The sequence below is a fragment of the Armigeres subalbatus genome, chromosome 3 (genome assembly GCF_024139115.2).
Source record: "Armigeres subalbatus isolate Guangzhou_Male chromosome 3, GZ_Asu_2, whole genome shotgun sequence".
In the NCBI taxonomy this organism is placed as follows: Eukaryota; Metazoa; Arthropoda; class Insecta; order Diptera; family Culicidae; genus Armigeres; species Armigeres subalbatus.
Window position 1 is genome coordinate 251,680,042 of NC_085141.1, and position 22,667 is coordinate 251,702,708.

Sequence of the window (22,667 nt, forward strand, 5' to 3'; positions counted from 1 at the left end):
TGCCATCACAAATATTGCCCTCCGCTCGCTTTCAAATCGACTTCTATAAAAACATTCTTCATGCCTGCCGTATCCTAACGGAACTATCAATTCTATACTTTCGCCTCTAATGCTATCATGAACATGTACGTCCAAGTTTGAAGATGATATTAGCATTTCCATATCATTGTATCCTCCCTATGTCGATGGTCCCTTCAATATCCAAATGCGGAGAGGTGATTGTATTTCTTCTAATATGTTTATGCCTCCATGAGCGTTTTTCAAGAGAATATTGGATTCATAGGCTACATGATAGATAGGAATATTTAAAATTTGCATAATAATATAAGTATATGGAGACGCATGGTACAATTGCGCATTAGAGCATCAACTTCTTATGACTAAAGTGCTGTGAATCGCATATTTGATACCAAATTTTCAAAACGACTTATCTGCTTTTGTAAACAAAGATTCAAACGTCGGTTTGACGAATCTCCCACTCAAACCAACACCATCAACACGTAGGTGAAGGCTTATGCTACCTGTTGATAGTGTTGGTTTGTGTGGGAGTGCTATCAGATTCGTCAAATCATAAATCGCTAGAATCGCTGATTCGGCAAAAGTAAGGATGCCGTTATGCGATCTCGAGCGGCATTTAGGTATTCTGCTCCTCAACCAACTAATAATTTCCAATACCTTCGCTGTTTCGACACATCAGGAACTCGTGAAAAGATCAACAAGCGACATAAAAACGAGGTCTTTACTATGATACTGACAAAATCAAAAATGCTATAATTCGGATAAAACATTCGTAATTTATTGGTTCGCAATCAGGTTGGTTGGCACATGGTATCATAGTTTAAGTATTTTAGTACGGTAACCATTTTTGGCACTTTAATCTCGATTCGCTCAGTTTTGCTATAAAATCATCTTCTACCAATACGTAGATACGTTAATAATGCTTCGACAAAATCACCAGATGGGTGCAAAAATTTAAACATGATAGAACATTATTATATACAAATTAGTTCCTTTCAACTGGCAGCTGAGCGTTTTTAGTATCAGATATATTCGATCGTTACATACACAAATAAGGCAACTTTTCAACAACTCCTTGTTGCGGAATTCAATGTTTTCGAACAAAAAAAATAACTGGTTTCGATTAAATGACTCTTGGAAGATATGAGAATGATGCTCTAAACAGAACTAGGTTTAACACAACACTTAGGCGCTTTTAAAACTGGCACATCGGGCATAACGCTAATAAACCCATTCGTTCACACTATAGCAAACGTCGATAAATCCTTCCCGCTGCTACTGGATTCTTCGGCAGTAATAACCGAGCGTCTTGCATTTTTCGCACAGTAACTGCGGGTGAACCTTGGACTGGTCAGACACGTCCAAGCCGTCCGGTTTTTCGAGGGGACGCTGCAAAGAATGGGAGTTCTAGTGACTATTAAAAGCTGTTCAATGCTTTGTTGAGCACCAACCTGCTTGTGCGGATAGACATTGATGTGGCACTTGATGCATTCCTGGCCGTGGTTCGCCCACGAGTTACCGGACATCCACTTTCGTTTGCACTTTGGACACTTGTACTCGCCAAAGCATCGCTTCTTTCCTTGATATGGAGTTTTGCCCTCGGCTTTCGGGCGAGCCTGGATATAAATCATCAAATGTATTACTGATAAAAATGTGCAACTCAATAACTCACTAACCTGGGGGCAATCTCTTATGTAGTGACCCTTCTTGAAACATAAATGGCAAAGATAGTTAGCTGGCGGGATTTTGCTATATTTCTGGTTATGTTGACTGTTCATGGAAAGCAAAGAATGCTGCTGCTGCTGTTGATGATGATGATGCTGCTGTTGTAAATGATGTGGATGACCTATCGAACCACATCCGTCTGAGTAGTTTACATTTCCATTCCTGATCATTCCATTCAGCCGATTTCCCTCGACATTGCAATCAACTCCACGCATTCCATCCCTTCCGCCATATCCTGACAAACAGTCCAATCCATTCGTATAACCATTGCATCTACCAGTGGGACTGCCCAGCTGCTGACATGAGAAGTTTTGATTTTGGCCAAGACCAAAAAGGTTCAAATCGGTGAACTGGTCGCACAGATCGTTGAGGCTACCTGCTAGTGGTGAGTTGGATTCGTCGGTTCCGTTGGAATAGCTTTGTGATGTGGGAAAAGGACTCCAGAGTGTTTGTAACAGTTTCGAGTTTGGCTGCGAAAAGTAAGAAAAATGATAATTTTGTTATAGAAAGGCCAAATGAAAAAAAAAAAATATTAGAGTTAGTCAAAACAGTCCGAAGAAGGTGAAATAAAAAAAATATCAAGTTATGTCTATAAACATGAATCCTCAAAAAATACAAATTAAACATAAGGGCAATCATAATAACTAACAGCGCACGCGTGTGCTTCAGTAAATGAAAATTGTTAGCTAGCGATACTTTGGTACGACGGCCTGGTTTTGGCCATTGCGCTCAGTGTGAACTGCAACGTACAGAAGCTGGAGATCACACACAGACTGATGTGCTTCCGAGTGACCAGTGACTATTTTTATTTTTTTAGAAAGGTAAAATAAATTTGCAACCACCTGGGGAGGCGTACCCAGGTAGTGTAGGAATGAGATCACCACTCCCGACCTACTTATCAAAACCATTCCCAACAGATCCTTGGATACCTGCCAAGAAACGTTATACCGATCTTTCTGCACTTCAGTACACTGCAGGTCATCCAAATCGTTCTTGAGTTCAGGTCGTCAGATCTACAATCCAGTAGAAGCGCAATGCTTGTTTCAAATCAAGCTCAGGTCATCCTGTTCAATTCAAAGAAATCAAATGACTTATTGGAAATTTTGCTGCGTGTCCCATAATGACATTCTAGAATGCGTGAAATGTTCTGAAGTTCAACTCGTAAGACCTATGCTACAACGGCCACGAAAATGTTTTCGGCAGCTATCAAAAACCTTCCCAACAGATCTTTGGATACCTACCAAGAAACGTTATACAAATCTTTCTGCATTTCAATACACTCGAAGCCATCCAAAACGTTCGTGAGTTCAGGTCGTAAGACCTACGTTACAACGGCCCCGAAAATGTTTTCGACAGCTATCAAAACCTTTCCCAACAGACCCGTGGATACCTGCTAAGAAACGTTATATCGATCTTTCTGCATTTCAATATACTGGGGGCCATCCAAAACGTTCTTGAGTTCAGGTCGTCAGATCTATAATCAAGTAGAAGCGCAATGCTTGTTTCAAATCAAGCTCAGGTCGTCCTGCTCAGTTCAAAGAAATCAAATGAATAAAAAGAAATTCTTCTGCGTACCATTCTGTTGCGTATCAAAACCCTTCCCAACAGATCGTTGGATACCTTGGATCAAATTACTACCTGCTCCATAATGGCATTCTAAAATGCGCGAAATATCCTGAAGTTCGGCTCGTAAGACCTACGCAACGCAATGCGCAATGGTTGTTTCAAATCAAGCTCAGGTCATCCTGCTCAGTTTAAAGAAATCATATGAATTATTGGAAATTCTTCCGCGTACCATTCTTCTGCGTATTAAAACCCTTCCCAACCGATCGTTGGATACCTGCCAAGAAATGTTTTACCGATCTTTCTGCATTTCAATACACTCAAGGTCATCCAAAACGTTTTTGAGTCCAGGCCGTCAGATCTACAATCAAGTAGAGGCGCAATGCTTGTTTCAAATCAAGCTCAGGTCATCCTGCTCAGTTCAAAGAAATCAAATGAATTATTGAAAATTATTCTGCATTCCCTTTTTTAATTATTCTGCAACCTTTCCCAACAGATCGATGGATACCTGCCAAGAAATGTTATACCGATTTTTCTGCATTTCAATACACTGAAGACCATCAAAAACGTTTTTGAGTTCAGGTCATTATGGAGCACGCAGAAACATTTCCAATAAGTCATTTGATTTCTTAGGTCATCCTAGCAGGATGACCTAAGCTTGATTTGAAATACAATGACCTGCATAATAAAAAGCCCATTTGCCGTTATTCATACAAAATGGTCAACTTTGGAGATCTAGATCTAGATTGGGTGTTAACCAATTTTGCTGAAAATTTTACCAGAGCTCAGATATAACTTGAATTTTACCATACCTAAGTTTCGACCATATTGATTCATAGGATAAAAAATTATCGCGGTAATACCAAAACGATTTTTTTTGGCAAAAAGTATATTCCGCAAATTTTTTTGTATCGCCAAAACAGGTATCCAAGGATCTGTTGGGAAGGGTTTCGATAGCTGCCGAAAACATTTTCGAGGCCGTTGTAGCGTAGGTCTTACGAGCTGAACTTCAGAACATTTCGCGCATTCTAGAATGTCATTAAGGGGCACGCAGCAAAATTTCCAATAAGTCATTTGATTTATTTGAACTGTGCAGGATGACCTGAGCTTGATTTGAAACAAGCATTGCGCTTCTACTGGATTGTAGATCTGACGACCTGAACTCAAGAACATTTTAGATGACCTGCAGTGTACTGAAGTGCAGAAAGATCGGTATAACGAGTTTTGGCAGGTATCCAAGAATCTGTTGGGAAGGATTTTGATAACTGCCGAAAACATTTTCGAGGCCATTGTAGCGTAGGTCTTACGAGCTGAGCTTCAGAACATGTCGCGCATTCTAGAATGGCATTCTGGGGCACGCAGCAAAATTTCTCATAGATCATTTTATTTCCTTGAACTGGGCAGGATGACCTGAGCTTGATTTGAAACAAGCATTGCGCTTTTACTGGATTGTAGATCTGATGATGATGATGCAGTGTACTGAAGTGCAGAAAGATCGGTATAACGTTTCTTGGAGGTATCCAAGGATCTGTTGGGAAAGTTTTTGATAGCTGCCGAAAACATTTTCGATGCCGTTGTAGCGTAGGTCTTATAAGCCGAACTTCAGAACATTTCACGGATTCTAGAATGTCATTATGGGAAACGCAGAAAAATTTCCCATGAGTCATTTGATATCTTTGTACTGAGTAGGATGTACTCTGAGTATTTTTATGTGCACATTACCTTTCGCTTCTATGGTAGAATTCAATACCTCACGGATATTTTGGATGAACTGGAATGTTCCAAAATAGTATCTTCAATACATAAAGTTGATTACACATGTCTACAGTTTTTTGTGATATTTTTCCCTCCTGTCTGGTTTATTTCGTGGTCAGATTTTAAGAAATATTACCATAAATCTTAGATCAGGGATGGCTTTCAATATCGGTAATTACAGTAATCAGATATCAGACCGCATCGTGCTTTCGTGCTGTGCGGTTCTTTCTCTCTTTGCGGAAGGAAGTTTTTAATACTACCCGAAGCTATTTTAATTTCAACGGTGCTTCTTAGCGCTATTTGTACCCACTGATCCCGTTACGATCTTTGCAAGGACCCGTGCCTTCGTTTTACGTTGGACCCGTTTGTGGAAGTAAAATTCCGACAAGCGGTGGTAATCCTGCAGGGACACCGTTCTGGGAAAAAACCTCTTAGAAGGTCACGTCTCCACGCTCAGCCATGAGCATTAATAAAAACAAGAGGAAGGGGGAGTCTCTGAATTCTCCACTTCCTTCAAAGAAACAAGGTTTCAAGACCGTCCTGCCCAAGCGCGGAAAAACTAGAAGGAAGCTGGAAACTTCAGATATTCCTTCTAACTCTAATATCGGAAATAATTCTTCTCCAATCGAACTGAGCAATCAGTTCGATTTGATTAATGATGAAATTGAGCAAATCGAATCTACCTTTAGCCCAGGTGATTCGATTCATGCGAAGAAACAAAGGATTCCGCCAATTGTGGTATCTGTTGCCGAGTTTTCTGGCTTCCGGAATGAAATCTTGAGTAACCTTCAGGGGATCAAGGTTTCATTTCAGATTGCTAGGAAGGGTGACTGCCGCGTTTTGCCGGGATCCTTTGACAATCGCAAACGTCTTCTTCAGTATTTAACTGAGAAGCGCCATAAATTCTTCACATACGACGACAAAACTGAGCGATTGTTCAAAGTCGTCTTGAAAGGTCTCCCCAGTGACGACAAATCACTGGATGAGATTAAAATTGAAATTTCTCAATTACTTGGATTTTCACCAGTCCAAGTAATTAAGATGAAAAAGAAATCACACTCTGGTACTTCCCAGAGGGGCATTTCTCAAGAATTTTATTTAGTTCATTTTAACAAAAGTGAACTAAATAATATGAAAAGTTTGGAAAAGGCCTGTATTATGTCCCATGGCCGTGTTACATGGGAACATTTACGCAGGCCTGGAGGAAATTTCCAAAACCCCACCCAGTGCCGTAAGTGCCAAAAGTGGGGTCATGGAACCAAACATTGTCACATGGATGCTAAATGCATGATTTGTGGTGGAACCTCTCACGCCAAGGACGCATGTCCTGTGAGATTGGAATCTTAAGTGCGCAAATTGTGGGGGCAATCATAAATCCAATTTCTGGAAATGCCCTTCACGCAAAAAAGTTTTGAATTCCCGTGCAAAATTGATGACGGGAAATTCCAATCGGATCCCAGATTCGACGGGTAGAAATTTTTCAAACGCTCAAATTTCGAAACCGGTTACCGGTCGAGCAATTCATACCCCCCACAATTCACAAACAAATTTTGGCGCTCGTCAACGGGTAGCAAGCACTTCAGTAAATTCCAATTTTTCCAATGTACCTACGTATGCAAACATCGTTGCTGGTAGACAAAATTTCTCTTCTCAAAATGAGGTTTATACCCATGTCCCAACGGAAAATAACGGTCATGTTGCCGATTCAGGTAGCATGACTGCTCCGATTTTGACTTTTTAACTGAACAATTGCATCACATGATTGATGCAATGTTCAAAGAAAATACCATTCCTGAAGCTGTTCAGGTTGGAATAAAGTACACACAAAAAATTGTTATCGGACTCCGTTTCAATGGATCCAAATAATTGTGTGAAAGTTCTAAATTGGAATGCCCGCTCTCTAAAGGGTAAGGAAGATGAATTATTCAACTTCATAACAGTTCATAATGTGCATATTGCCATTATAACAGAAACTTATTTAAAACCAGGACTCTCCATTAAAAGAGATCCAAATTATTTTATCTACAGAAATGATCGTCTTGACAGCGCCTGTGGTGGGGTCGCCATTGTCATTAATAGACGTATCAAACATAAATTATTTTCTTCGTTCGAAACCAAAGTTTTTGAAACCTTGGGAGTTTCTGTTGAAACAAATTTTGGACAATTTTCCTTCATTGCAGCCTACTTGCCTTTTCAATGCAATGGGCAGCAAAATAATTTGTTGAAAGCTGATCTTCAAATTCTGACTCGCAACAAATCAAAATTCTTCGTAATTGGTGACTTCAATGCCAAACACCGTTCATGGAATAATGCTCAAAGCAATTCCAACGGCAAAATTTTATTTGAAGATTGCTCTGCGGGATATTATACTATTCAATATCCCAATGGACCAACTTGTTTTTCTTCCAGTCGAAATCCTTCTACAATTGATTTAGTTTTAACGGATTCAAGTCAGCTGTGTGGCCAATTGGTAACTCATGCTGACTTTGACTCTGATCACCTTCCTGTGACGTTTGAAATCTCACAAGAAGCCATTTATAATCCAATCAGCTCTACTTTTAATTATCATATAGCTGATTGGGATTTATAGAAAACGTATATCGATAGGAATTTTGATGTTGATATTCCTCTCGATACCAAAAGTGATATTGATAATGCTCTCGTATCTTTGACAAATTTAATTGTCGAAGCCAGAGGCATCGCAATTCCGAAATGTGAAGTTAAATTCAACTCCATTATTATTGACGACGATCTTCAGCTACTGATCCGTCTTAAAAATGTGAGAAGAAGGCAATACCAAAGAACTCGCGATCCCGCGTTGAAAGTTATTTGGCGAGATTTGCAAAATGAAATTAAAAAACGTTTCGCTATTCTGAGAAATACCAACTTTGAGAATAATATCTCGAAGTTGGATCCCAGTTCGAAACCCTTTTGGAAATTAACAAAAATTCTTAAAAAACCTCAAAGGCCAATTCCAGCGCTTAAAGAAGGAAATAAAATTTTATTAACAAATGGCGAAAAGGCTCAAAAACTTGCTCAGCAGTTCGAGAGTGCCCATAATTTTAGTCTAGGTCTCACTAGTCCAATTGAGGATCAGGTTACACGGGGCTTCGAAGACATTCTCAATCAAGAGAATGTTTTGACCCTTCGTTGGGAACTAATTTGGATGAAGTGAGATCTATTACTAGAAAATTTAAAAATATGAAAGCCCAGGTGATGATGGTATTTTCTACATACTGATCAAAAAACTTCCTGAGAGCTCTTTATCCTTTTTAGTTAATTTATTTAACAAATGTTTTCAATTGGCATACTTTCCAGATAAATGGAAAAACGCCAAAGTTGTTCCAATTTTGAAGCCGGACAAAAATCCAGCTGAGGCTTCTAGTTATCGCCCAATCAGTTTGCTTTCTTCAATAAGCAAACTTTTTGAAAATATTATTTTGAATAGAATGATGGTTCATATTAATGACAATTCTATTTTTGCTGATGAGCAATTTGGTTTTCGCCATGGGCATCCAACCATCCATCAGTTATTAAGAGTAACAAATTTAATTCGGCTCAACAAATCTGAAGGATATTCGACTGGAGTTGCTCTTCTTGATATAGAGAAAGCATTTGACAGTGTTTGGCATGAAGGTTTGATTGTAAAATTGATGAATTTTAATTTTCCTCTGTACATCATTAAACTGATCCAAAATTATTTATCAGATCGCTCACTGCAGGTAAACTATCAGAATTATAAATCTGATAGATTACCTGTAAGGGCTGGTGTCCCCCAAAGCAGCATACTGGGGCCCATATTGTATAACATTTTTACTTCTGACTTACCTGATTTACCACCAGGGTGTCAAAAATCTTTGTTTGCAGATAACACAGGTCTCTCAGCCAAAGGGCGAAGCCTTCGTGTCATTTGTAGTAGATTGCAAAAAAGTTTGGATATTTTCTCCACTTACTTGCAAAAATGGAAAATTCCCCCGAATGCTTCCAAAACTCAGCTTATAATTTTCCCACATAAGCCGAGAGCTTCTTATTTGAAACCTTCTAGCAGACATATTGTCACTATGAATGGGGTTCCAATTGATTGGTCTAGCGAAGCTAGATATTTAGGACTTCTGCTAGATCAAAAATTAACTTTTAAAAATCACATTGAAGGCCTTCAAGCCAAATGTAACAAATATATTAAGTGTCTATATCCACTTATAAACAGAAAATCAAAACTTTGTCTTAAGAACAAACTTTTGATTTACAAACAAATTTTTAGACCTGCCATGTTGTATGCTGTGCCAATATGGACTAGTTGCTGCAATACCAGAAAGAAGGCACTTCAGAGGATTCAAAATAAAATTTTGAAAATGATTCTGAAGTTGCCTCCGTGGTATAGTACCAATAAACTTCATAGAATTTCTAATATTGAGACATTGCAACAAATGTCCAACAAAATAATTTCCAATTTTAGACAAAAATCGTTGCAATCTTCTATTGCAACGATTAACTCCTTGTACCCTTAGTATTAATTAGGTTAAGTTTAGTTTAAGTTGAAAACATTGTAATTCCTACATGGTTTATTTCAACCACAGGAAAAATTCTAACTGCCAAAGGCAATTGAAATGTATTAATAATAACTAAAACTGTAACATAGCAAATAAGGATGATAGTGTTAAGAAAACACGGAACACCTAGTCTAAGAGATGAATGCATGTATTAGATAATTAGCAAATAAAATTAGTTTAAAAAAAAACAGTAATCAGATAACTTGGAAACGTTCAAAATCACTTCTTTTTGATATATTTCATGTATCTACTTTATTTTTTGACGCCAGAACTTTATTGCACTTGATTACAGAAGAAATTTAGCCATCATAGCAAAAAATAAGGAAAACACACAGACATTTTCAATACTCATGAACGCGGAGACGGGTCTAACAGGGCGGCACCTATGTCAAAAGAAAGCGCTACTAATCCCCTTTGAGAAAAGTCCGGGGTCAGGAAATTTGGTCAACGATTTACTGAGAACGAGCACTTTGAAGGAGGTGACTGTCGTCTCGGCCTTTTAAGGGTTAAACATTAGGCGGCTACAAGACGGTAGACTAGCCCAAGACTACGCGCAGCAGCTGGAAGTGGCACTCCCAACGGAAGAGCAGCTAGGCGCTGAGTCTGTTGAAGATGGCTGGAGAGATATTCTATCCGCCATTGGAAGCACCGCAACCGCTGCACTAGGCACGGTCCTCCTGGATCAAAGAAACGACTGGTATGACGGCGAATGTGAGCAGTTAGTTAAGGAGAAGAATGCAGCATGGGCGAGATTGCTGCAACACCGCACGGGGGCGAACGAGGCACGATACAAACGGGCGTGGAACAGACAAAACTAGATTTTTCGGAGGAAAAAGCGCCAGCAGGAAGATCGAGACCGTGAGCAACTGTACCGCGCTAATAACGCATGAAAGTTTTATGAGAAGTTAAACCGTTCACGTAACTCGTAAGGGCCACGTGCCACAGCCCGATATGTGTAAGGACATAAACGGAAACCTTCTTACGAACGAGCGTGAGGTGCTCCAAAGGTGGCGGCAGCACTACGAAGAGCACCTGAATGGCGATGTGGCAGACAACGGTGGTGGTATGGTAATGAACCTGATAACACGAGCGCAGGATAACGACTTCCGGCTCCTAATCTCCAGGAAATCCAGGAGGAGAGCGGCCGGCTGAAAAACAACAAAGGCCCACACATAATCTATTCAACGACTTCAAAGCCGCTTAAGATACAATCGATCGAGACCAGCTATAGCTGCTAACGCACGAAAACAGATTCCTGGATAAACTAATACCCATTGGCATAAATAAAAAATACCCCACCCCCCAAGGATTTAAAAACTAAGTATTAGCAGTCTGTGAAGATTCACAGAGATTTGCTCCAGCGCACAGAGAGATTTGAATAAAGAGTATTTCTAGCATGATTTTTGAAAACGTCGTATGTCCTAACGAGAGACTCTCTTTCATTACGCTCTCTTTCACCACAGATAACAGATGTTGAGGCTGGCATCCCATACGTGTGTAAACATCCGCAACCGTTAATTCAAATGTATTTTCAATTGGGACCGCGTTTGGCAATCGATTGGAGATGGCGCAAGGATCATTGTTATTGAAAACGGAGCCCGATTGCGGCTGTCAAATGCATTAGCTGCGTTCGACGGTTGTAATTCAGCTGCATCCTTAGGTACTGCCGCAATCAGTTGAGTAGATGGCAGTAGTGGGCCAACGTATATCAATTCAAAAGTTTACACAGGATTTTCAATAAAATTTGTTCTTGCTTCAATGTCTGTTATCTGTGCTTTCACTAATATCGAAGCTAGTTTTGTATTTATTGTAATATTTCCACCTCAGCACGCTAGACAAAGCTATTTTCTTCAGATTTCTGTTGAAACATCCGATGTAAATTTTAGTATGACTTTGTAATAATCGGAAGGGAAAGTAAACAAAGAGAGCCTCTCTTTTGGACGTTTTAAAAAATCACGCGAGATTTACTCAGTTTTATTCATATGGTCTAATATCTAATTGATTTAAACGCATCAAAGTAAGCTTCATATGAACAACAACGGAGAGCCACCAAAGTATTAATCAAAGCAATCGTGGTGCTTCGCCAGCAGTCAAAGACATGTGGTCAACCATGGACTGAAGTGACAGTTTTCCAGCAGACCGGGATCCCGGGAAATCCCGGGAAATTATTATTTTATGTTCCGTTTCCCGGGTAGTTGATTCCCGGGAAAAATGGAAGCCCTACTTCATTCATCCAAGCCCTTTCGGATGTACAGTGACTATAATAACAGTGTTGCCAAGTATCAGAATTCGAACAGAATAGTCTGTCAGTTCCATACAAATGCGCGTTCCAAACAAGCAGGAGATCTGTTAGATCTGTCAGAGCTGCGAAATGGCGAATTGACGTCTGGGAAGAAGCGACCTACACAGCTCTCCTCACAAATTCCAATCTCACGCTTCCACGGGTCTTCTGATGACAATTGACCACCAGCTAAGGGTTGCGTACTTAGCTGGTAGTACAGCCTGGGCACTGTTGTCCTTCTGACATCAGCTAGAGTGAGTGGGTGCGACCAAAGGGACCATCGTCCCCAACCCCTAATCCCAAGGCGTTAAGCGACCCGTGCCGAGGGGATGCATGGCCAGGGGTGTGAAATAATGAGCTAGGCCTTTGACGGAGCCTGTGGGGTACCTGGGCACCCTCCACAGTAATGTCCCTTACCGCGTCATGCTGGGCTCTGGCGTGGTGGACCTCTTTTCCCGAGCAACTCGTGGGACCAAAATGGAAAACCAAGTCAATTCTGCAATTAGTGGTAGTACTGTAGGCGACAACCCCTTCGCAAGAGGTGGGTTGTTCAGGTCTCCACCTAGGAGGTCAGAGGCAATAGTCGGCAGCTCGGAGCGCAGCGCCAGCGTGGGTCACTTAAACTTCTCCCCGGCTACGCCGGTAGTGGTTATGGACGGCCCATGCCTTGTGAGGGCGATGAACCGCAAACGAAATGGGCCTTCGGCCTTCGAAGTGGCGATGGAACAGCTGGACGCCATCATCGACTTTGCGTCATCCAAGCATAATATCAGTAAGGACCTCAAGGGGAGCTTGCTGAAACTTCGAAAGTCGATGTTGGACGCCAAGCTGGAGAGGGCGGTCGGAACGGCCAAGTGTAAACCCGTGAAATCCGTGGAGTCGATTTCTACCCAGACTGAGGCCCAAGGATTTGCGGACTCAGGCAAGGTTGAATTGACCGAGGGCGTGCCAGCGAAGACGGTGGTGCCAAAGTCTATCCAGACTGAGGCTCAAGTATTCGCGGGCACGTCGGGGGTGACTGCTCCGACGGAACAGACACAAAACGGGGGAGACAGTCTCCAGGGGATGAGCTCCCTTGGGGCCGCTCCAAAACGCGGAGGGTTACTACCCCGAACAAGGGTAGTGGGGCTGGGAAGCTGAACCGCGGCCAGGTTCCTCCAAAACCGGGGGAGGAAGGACCTGGAAAGGTTCGTCCACCCAGGAAAGACGATAGTAAGGGGTTACGGCAGGCTGAGAGCTCTCAGCCGCACCAGACCAGGGAAATAGAGGGGGATGACGCCTCCTGGACCTTGGTCAAGAACAAGAGGAAACCGAAGACGTCAAGGGCCGAAAAGAAGCCCCAGGCGAATGATGGTAGCAAGAAGTCTAGGGTAGGCGCCAATCGCTCCAGGGCGATGCCCTAGTAATCAAGACGGACGAGGCCAAGTACTCGGGCGCCTTGAAGGCGATGAGGAGTGACGACAAGCTCGGTGAACTCAACGCCGACGTACGTCGAATAAGACGTACCCGGATGGGCGAGATGATCCTCGAGCTGAAGCGGGGCGTCTCGTAAAAGGACGCAGCCTACAAGAAGTTGGCGGTGGAAGCCCTAGGCGAGACGGTCAAGGTGAGGGCACTCATGACCGAGGTGAATCTAAGGGTTAAAGACCTGGACGAGATCACCGAAGTCGAAGAGCTCGTCACGGCACTGGAAAGGGAATGACGAAAAAGTGATTTTTGACAACTAAATCTGCACTTTTTAATTTCTGGTAAATATCACAATGGCAATTTCGTTGACAAGAAAAGTTGTACATGTACAGTTCTACCCACTAAAATCAGCTAATTGGAAAGAAAATTTAACAACAAAGATGTTCCCGCAACAGATTGTAACTCTCTTTTAAATTTCAAAATGGTTTACTGCCGTTTAGAATCATTTTATAAATGAACGTGTACCACTTTTACTGGCATCGATTTTCAGTTTCTGTTGCATTTTGTTCCCATTAATAGTGGTACATACATGTACATTTTGTTCAAACAAACTTAAAATTTGTCAAGAAACGTCGCATATTTCTCATTACTACCTTTAGGCACACTAGTCATAACAGTTGGAACAGACGTACAGTTGAATTGCAGAAAATAGCTAATTAAAATTTTATCTTTGAGGTTTTTGGAAAAATGCGTCTCCTATAAAATTTACTCAATGTAACATGTATCACTTTCGCTGGCACCGGTTCAATTATAAAATTTTCTTGAATAATGCAAAATTTCCATAAACATTTTTTCCACAAAACAAAAAAATGGGCGAAAATTGCAATTATAAAAGAAAAAAATTCCATAAAGTGATCAAAATGTTCCATTGAAAAAAATACAAAATTTCCATAAATAAATCAATATTAGCAATAAATAAACAATGACAAAATTCTCCACAAAATATATACAGTGTTGATATTTTTACTCCCAGATTTTATCACGTTTTCGACCCGATTTTAACACGTTTTCGACCCAATGTTGTAATCCCAAACATTTTTGAAAATTTTAGTCGTTCTTTTTATTTTTGAAAATAATACCGAAAACAACAATAATTTTCATGAAATAACTTTCACCGCCTGTGGTTTATTATGAATAACTTCTGAGTACCTGTGGCGGATTCTCTAAGCATTTTTGACAAGAAATAACCGGTACTGTTCACGCATTTTGCCTTTCCAAGTTGTAAACTGATTCATATTTGTGAAATGAATTTAAAAATTGCAAATAAAAAATTATCAAATTTTGTCACATGTCGTATTTTATCAACCCAAAATTCACCAGGAGGGGTGATAAAATCGGTATATTACTTTAGGTACCAAAAAAAACTTCCCACAAAAAAATCATTAATAAGCAATAAAATAATAAATCTAAATAAAAAAGGAATAAAACTGAACTTTTTTTTTTTCCATAGATGGTCCTTTTTTTATTGTTCCTGGAAAATTTAATCAATTTTATTGTTTTTTTTTATTGTTATACTGCTTTTTATTAATTACTTTTATTACGCTAGCGGAAAATAATTGAAAAACCTACTTTTATTGACTGCATGATGTATTAACAGATGTGTAACATAAGATTAGGGTAAGACGGTATAATATGCCCCCCCTAAGGCAACTCCTTGATAACTTTTTATTTTTCAACGCAATTTATACTAACTTTGTGTTATTTGTTAGTCCAGGAATTCGCAAATGCATTGCCCGTGAGTAGTCATATGAAAATATTACAGATAACACGTAATAAAGCTTTTTTGAAAAGTCGTGAAAAATGAATTTCAAAAAGTGCCTGGGTAATACCTGGGTACTGCGGAGAGAGCCGCTTTTTCATTTTCAAGCGACTACAGGGTTGTCTTGAAACCAATGCCGTGAGCGAAATTATTTTGCCACTGCTCAGCACTGAAACGTCATTTATTTTTCGAATCTCGCGTTTGATTTTGTGAGAGAGAGCATGAATGCACAAAACCTTACATGACTGTGTAATAGTTTGTTTACTTTCCCGTTTCGATCAGCTGTATTTCGAAAATTTCCGCTGGAAGTGTCGTTCGCGATAGTTTTTTGCTGCTTTAGTGGTTTCAGAAAGATTAAATCTAAATTTTGTGTTTAAAATGCGGTGTTCAGTGAAAGGTTGCCGGAGAAATAGTCGAACCGATCGAATAAGTTTCTATCGTTTTCCTACAACTTCGTCGCTCCGATCTGAGTGGATTAAGTTCTGCGGGGATGATAATTTAAATTTGACGGTGAATTCACGGGTTTGTGGGGTAAGTATTCCACGATACGAGATAAGTTCCAATTTTATAACTGATAACTTTTTATAGGATCACTTTGATGTGAGAACTTCTCGTCGGTTCAATAATCTTGGCCAGCAGATTCGAAGCAGAAATGCAATTCCGACCATCAAAGTGATACAACATGCTTTGCCACTGTATGCCTCACCTGCTTTGTTTGACCACACATACGCAGAAATTTTTGAGGAGGATGCTAAACCGGATGATTATTTAGGAGACGACGAAGAAGCGATGGAAGAATCATCGAATGAGTGCGATCTTCCGGATTCCTTGCCTGTCAGCATTGAGCACCAATCTAAGCCGTTATCTAAAAAATGTTGCGCACGAAACATCAGGTGAGTGAAAACATGATTTACCCATTAAAGTTCGCCAGTAGTTAGCTTACCGCAGTTTTTATGTTTGTTATCATATGTACTAGTTGATTTCAATTTTCTTTTAGTTTGATGAATTTGTGGCGAAGACGAGCACAACATTGGAAAGCAGAATTTTTGAAACTCTCCAAGCAGTTCGAGCTACCGCAAAAGTTAAGTAGGATCTATAACAACGATCAAATTCAGGTAGCATTAGGACGAGTCAAGAAAGTGAGGAAGTGGTCCGACCAAACCATTCTACGTGGACTGCAAACGAGGTTTGCTTGCGGAAAAGGATACGACTACCTGCGTCAGCAAAATCAACCATATCCGTCCACGCGAACACTTCTCGAGCATATTCAAAATGTTCCATTTGACACAGGTATGTATGTATGATAGAACAATGGGAAAAATAAAACGCAGTACTGCCTGAAAATAAACCATCAAATGAAAAACATGGGAGAATTTGTTTGAATATGGTAGAATAAATACCTTTACGCACCTTCATGAAAGTAGGGTGTATGTATGTTTCTTTATAAAACGAGTTACGTTAACGTAGACCGAAATATTTCTCAAGGTAACAGCTGGCAGTCTTCTTCTCCCCTATAATACTGTTTAAGCAATCTGTTTGTTTTGTTATTATACACAGGTATACTTTGTGAAATGTTATTGCTACTGGACGAAAAACTATCTTTGATGGATGATTGCTCGAGAGACTGTGGCCTATTCCTCGATGAAATGAGTATAGACGAGGCTAAGGAACTGTGTCCTAATCTCAACAAATGGTATGGAACTGTTACGCTCCCGGATTCAGAAGCTCTTGCAACTAAAGGTTTAGTTTTCATGCTCGGTGGAATCGCACAAAGGTGGAAGCAAACGGTAGCATTTGAATTCACCGGTAATTCTGTGCCAGGAAGTTGTCTTAAGTCTATTGTAGAGAAAATTATTGAGAAAGCTGAAGATCATAACTTGCGTGTGCATTTTGTGACATCGGATTGTGGCAGTGCAAATAAGGCAATGTGGGTTGAATTCGGAGTAAATGTTCGGAAGGATACGCTCCAAAACAATCTATCAATACAACATCCGGTTGATCCTAGTAGGAAGCTTGAATTTATCGCTGATCCTGTGCATATTTTCAAAAATTCAGTGCATGGTTTTATTTCTAACAAGAATATATTTTTACCCGATTGGTATGTTGAGAAACATGGCCTATCGACTAATATAGTGGACCGGGAACACATTAAAGCTTTAGTAGACGAGGAGTCGAACCAACCTATGTTTTATAAACTCGCTGGTCGCTTGACAGCTGCCGATGTGGATTTTGATAGAAGGCCGCTTTCAAATGTTGATAAAATGAAAGTTACAAACGCAACAAAATATTGTAATCATAATCTTGTGGCTGCTTTGGAAGTAATTTCTGAGAAAACTGGACGTGAGGAGCTAAAAGCGACTGCTGCTTACCTAGGAGATTTAGCTAAATGGTATGACATAGTTAACTCTCGTGATGATTCTAGTGCATTACAACCAGCAAATTCTGTTGAATACGCATCAGCCTTAGAACATATGTCTATGATGTGTAGGCTGTTCAGTGATCTTAGTGTAGGAGAGAAAAGACACTGGAAACCTTGGCAATCTGCAGCGGTGATGTCGACCAAGGCGTTAATTCGATTACAAGCTTACTTTTTCAGTACGGGATATACGATTCTATATACGTCAAGATTAACGCAAGATTGTCTGGAGAATCTTTTTTCAGTTGTAAGAGCCAAGCAGAAAAGACCTACGGCATTGCAAATGAAACAACATTTAAGAACAATAACTTTGTCACAATACATGCACGTACCTCAGCACAGCTCATATGATGTCGACGAACGACAATACTTGGTTACTTTCACTGATATTCTCAAGCGAAATCCGGTATCACGCTGTACAAAACGATCCAAAATAGATCAAAGTGCTTGCTCATCGTCATTTGAACAGAGTGTTGATATTACGGAACATGAAATATCGTCTGTTTCTGAGCCGATAGATTCCATAACTGAAAACGTTCAGGAAGCAGAGAATGAGCCTCTTGATGTATCATGTAATCAATCGGACACGATGAAGATAGCGATTAATATAATATCTTTAAATGATCGAGCAAATCTCAATGCGTTCTTCCAAGTATCGCATAAAATTGTATCGGCGATAAATTCTAAATTATGCCAAAAATGTCGAGCTACTTGTATAACGTCTATTCCATTCAATAAGGATTATGCACAATACACAATTAGGCTACACGAATTCCGCAAATTCAATCGCGTTTTTCCATCGGAAGATTTTTTTCATTTCATCATTGGTTTAGATTATTGGTACAATAAGCTACGTGCAGATAAAAGAGAAAATTATAGCAAGCTGTACAACGTCCCGATGCCTCAAAGTCTGATGAATTGTCATAATTTGAAAGAAGAATCAGTTAAAATATTGATAAAATTAAAAACTATATCGGAGAAAATTTGGAAAACGCGGAAATCGAAATATGATAGTCGAAGTATGGTCGTGTGATGACGGAAGCAAGTAATAATAGAGAAAAATAAAATGTAACAATATTTGTAATAAAAAAAAAACTTAATTTGTTTAATTATTTTCCGAACAATTACAATACTTCTCGACAGAAGATCTGGAAGAAACATAACCACAATGTTCAATGTTTGGCTCCCGCACAAAAGACCTTTCAGGCTCCAGTTTGACAAGCAAATCGACTCTATCCGCACCACCCAGGGTAATACGCCCCACCTTAATCAAAGACGTTTTATAGCCCTTCATTGGTATTTTATCAATCCGATAATAAAAAGGTTTCAAATCCTTATGCATAAAAGGTTACAAATCCTAATTCAGAACGCTAGAGTCGCTCCAGAATGTTGAGCAAACAAACATGAAAAATTACATCAAAACTGTAACTTTTTGTATTTTGCTATTATTTTCATTGTGTAATACAAAAATACTTCCACATTCACATAGTATGATGGATTTACAAATACTTATAGGTTCCAACTGAGTTTGACTCTTAATCAGTTAAAGTTTTCTAGAAATCAAAGGGGGGCGTTTTGGCCAGGTGGAGCGCATTATACCGTCTTACCCTATTTCAGTTCGAAACACCAGTTTGGCAACGCGTTTTTCGACTATAAACAAGGCGACGAAGAAAATAAATTTAAAACGCTCTAAAGTTTGAATAAAACAGATTATTTAAACGCCTTCCGGTACTTGTTTTTCAATTATTTTTCACTTAAGCAATAAACATTGCTTTTATTTAGTGCGCAGTGAGAAATTTATGTGAAAAAGTGCGGTGAAAATCAGTGAATTACGTTGATTTTGGTGACGGTGTTGCGCGTCTTCTACAGCAATGAACGAACTGGATTTTCCTTCGTCGCACGGATAACGTAGGAAATTGTGCAAAAAGTCTCAGTCGCAAAGTTAAATTTAACTGTAACCGGAATGTAATTTAAATGAATGCAGATCGTAGTGTACACTTTTTTCTATCTCGCCAGATGATTAGTTCATTATTTCAGTTTACGTTTCGCGAGTATTTAGTGATTTATAATTTGATATGACGGATACTAGCGCCATGGACGAATTAGCGCATAACCCTAGTTTTATTTTTTTATGAAAAAACGTATTTGCATTGTTTATATTTATTTATTGCTTATCCCCTGATTCTTTTATTGGAATTATTTTTTTATGGAAAATTTCTAGTTCTTTGTGGAAATTTTATTTGGCTGCCACTCTAAACCGGTACACATCCAAACCCGATTCCAATCAGTTCAAATTCAAATATGGTCCAGGAAGTACAAAACATCCATAGAATGTCACAGCTTTTGAAATCGTGAGGTTTGGTGGCCACTTCTTCGCCGCAATTCGTCAACCGTCGGTTCGAATATGGCCAAGAAAGTATAAAATTTTCATAGAATGTCATAACTTTTAAAATCATGAATGGATGTTTGATTGTTTTCAACAATTAACTCTGAACAGGTACTCGGTCAACCAGTGAAGTTTGACATGACATGTCGCCTATTTCCTATTTCCGTACAGTATCCGGAATTAATACAGCCCATATTTTGGGCCGATCAAATTTGACATAGTTCATGCGTCGTTTCCATTCAAAATGTCTAAAATAAACATTTCCAGAGTATGCGTTCTAGAAAATGACTCCGGAACCAAATGACCAATCCTTAAAGTCAATAAAGGAAACTAGAATAAATTACGCTTCTTTTTGTGGAGGTTCTAAAAAAAATGTTGGTAGACAAAAAAGATACAGCCAAAATGATTTTATTTTCCTTGGTAACGGAAGGGTCAATGTTCCCGTGGTAAAAATCACGCAAAAAAAATTGATGTACCACTTTGCAAAAACATACGTAAATCTGTGGATGCCAAAAAAATGTATAATTGAAATCATGTTCAGAAAAAGAAGATGATTGTTTATATAAATTCAATATCATACAACTACCTTTCTATTAAAGGTCACCTAATTATAATTAGTAAAAACAAACTTCCAAACTATTACGCGCTATTACGTTCATCAACCTCTCTTACTTGTATGGAATCACTCGAATGATCCCCGTTTGGCAGATAGTACCACTGCAGTGACGAGGAATACAATCCGTTGGCACCGTTCTGCCTCGTTTGAACACTTTCCAAACCCATAATCACTTAGAAATTCCAGCAATCGCCTTAACCGTCAAACATTCACTAACACGCGTCCAGTACGGTGCTTCTTCGCCACGAGACCACGTTTCAGCTTTTGAAAATTCCACAGTCCATAAGTAATGTAAGACACATCCACAACGTTGACACTCGAACAAAATTTAGTACTCCCGGTAGAGGCCAAATGCTTCACCGAAAAATTCTGTCGTTCTAAGATTTACTCGAACTGTCTTCCGGATACTCCCGACACGGCGCGACGGACTCCGATCGGTGCGGTGTGTTTTATTTTCGTTACTTTCATCAACGCGACACAATTTTGGTCGTTGTTTTTCCTTTTGGTTTGTTTTCCACTTCGCTGGCATTTACATGGGCACTTTTGCGGGTGAATCTCGCACCGATTTTCTATTTGTTTTATTTTAGCGTAGTTAATACTATTTCGGCTTTCAGTGCGAGGCGGGTACTTTTAAACAACAATTTTTCGCTGGCTTAAATTTGATACCCGAAATGATCTGCGATCGCCGCAGCACCCGCAGCACACCTTGTTCTCGCCTAAAGCAAGGATCGCAGCAGGCCGCTCATTTCCCGAACCGAGCGTTTTCCCAATCCAATGTGTTATTCTTTACACACTTTTGGTTGCGCTCCCCGCTGACTAGATTATTCGGAGCACGCGTCTCTTCCAAACGCCCGTATGAGTGAGTGTTGTTAAACTAAAAATATCCGTTCACTATTTTTAGCCAAAATGGTCTAAGTGAAGTTGATCTTTGCGCTGGCTGTTCACCGATGTTCTAGCCGTTCCCTTCGCCGTTGCAGTAGGTATTACTTCACCTTTCCCGTTCTGAATGTTCGAATTTATGACTGTGTAATTGCTTGAATCTGCAAATGATGGTATCCCATCCGACTGGGATAGGTTCGCAATTTTAAACGTCCACCTACAAACAATGCAATGTGGTATGTTTGTTCGAATGTACTTTTTTTGTGTTCCCAAATGTTTTGCTGCTAAGTTTTCCGACGACATACACCGAGATTCGTGAAATTCCTCACGTTGCCGTGTTGCGTTGTAAGATTATCACAGATTTCACTCCACACGATCGACACAAAGATGGCGGACACCTCTTCTAGGAAGGTAGGAGCCGATCGTGACACGCTTTTATGCACCACCGGTGTCTTTTCACTTCAACCTAGCGGGCCATGTGGATCTCTTCCGATGCAATTGGCATGTGTTGGATCCAGGTTGAACTAAGGTTGAAGATAGAAGACAAAGTTTTCAAAACTGGAATATGATTCATAAAGATTATAATTAATTATATTACCTGTTTCTAATCACTCCTTAGACTAAAGTATATTGACCCAAAAGTTGACACCTTTTCACCGAAATTGGGAAATCCCACATCGAGAAACTCACCCAGCAACGATTCGAAGATGACTGAGCGATCTTCGCGCTGAGGAAAATAATTTTCCCCAAAATGTGAGCGAGCGATCACAGTGGGATGGAACGGAATTTAGGACATTGCATTATTTATGATAGATCAATTGGGAATTATTTTATAATACTTTTTTGTAGTCTTAAGCGCTTGAGAAAATATCTTTTTTTTTGCAAAAACAAAAAACATTTCACGTAAAATTCAAGCCAAATCAAGTGTTATTCGATTCTAGGTTAACAAATTGTTCTATTTGAATGGTTCTAAACAAAAACAAAAAAAAGGAATTCTTCCGTTAATATTTTGTTTGTTTCAAATGCATTTGACGTGATAGTTTGAAACTATTGAATATTATTTCAAACTTGTATATGAACGGACTACGTTAAAGACTAATGAATATTATTTCAAACTTTTAATTTGTATATGAACGGATCAACATGCAACGTCCATTGGCTCTGCCGAAAACTTTTTTTTTCTTGCGAAAAGTTTTACGATTGAGGTCGGAACCCACACTACGCAGTGCAATGCGATTGAACGCTTGTCGAC

The 22,667-nt window shown here is 39.6% G+C and overlaps 2 protein-coding genes across 4 annotated transcripts; one reads left to right on the forward strand and one right to left on the reverse strand.

The window, feature by feature from the left end:
• Window positions 1-774: 774 nt before the first annotated feature.
• On the reverse strand, window positions 775-22,152 carry LOC134228020 (uncharacterized). Of its 2 annotated transcripts, none has more exons than XM_062709783.1 (5): window positions 22,014-22,152; window positions 20,593-21,939; window positions 1,695-2,213; window positions 1,470-1,634; window positions 775-1,407 (listed from the first exon to the last, which is right to left on the reverse strand). In XM_062709783.1, the coding sequence occupies exons 2-5, from the start codon at window positions 20,701-20,703 to the stop codon at window positions 1,294-1,296; spliced, it is 909 nt and encodes a 302-aa protein (XP_062565767.1). In that variant the 5' UTR covers window positions 20,704-21,939; window positions 22,014-22,152; the 3' UTR covers window positions 775-1,293. The 2 variants fall into 2 exon arrangements, with proteins under 2 accessions (XP_062565767.1, XP_062565765.1); XM_062709781.1 differs by having other exon boundaries at window positions 775-1,425.
• Window positions 15,195-18,778, forward strand: LOC134228019 (uncharacterized). Of its 2 annotated transcripts, XM_062709779.1 has the most exons (4): window positions 15,195-15,649; window positions 15,707-16,011; window positions 16,116-16,603; window positions 16,676-18,778. In XM_062709779.1, exons 3-4 carry the CDS (start codon window positions 16,552-16,554, stop codon window positions 18,565-18,567), a joined length of 1,944 nt encoding a protein of 647 aa, XP_062565763.1. In that variant the 5' UTR covers window positions 15,195-15,649; window positions 15,707-16,011; window positions 16,116-16,551; the 3' UTR covers window positions 18,568-18,778. The 2 variants fall into 2 exon arrangements, with proteins under 2 accessions (XP_062565763.1, XP_062565764.1); XM_062709780.1 differs by having other exon boundaries at window positions 16,116-18,778.
• Window positions 22,153-22,667: the final 515 nt, after the last annotated feature.

Bases quoted from the DNA above. Each gene is read 5' to 3' on its own strand.
- LOC134228020 (XM_062709781.1), bottom strand. From the start codon at position 20,703: ATGGGTTTGGAAAGTGTTCAAACGAGGCAGAACGGTGCCAACGGATTG. The intron at 2,214-20,592 runs GTAAGAGAGGTT...TACTTTTCGCAG, and splicing joins ATTCGAGTGATTCCATACAA to CCAAACTCGAAACTGTTACA. The intron at 1,635-1,694 runs GTTAGTGAGTTA...ATTTATATCCAG, and splicing joins ACATAAGAGATTGCCCCCAG to GCTCGCCCGAAAGCCGAGGG.
- LOC134228019 (XM_062709779.1), top strand. From the start codon at position 16,552: ATGTTTCTTTATAAAACGAGTTACGTTAACGTAGACCGAAATATTTCT. The intron at 16,604-16,675 runs GTAACAGCTGGC...TATTATACACAG, and splicing joins AGACCGAAATATTTCTCAAG to GTATACTTTGTGAAATGTTA.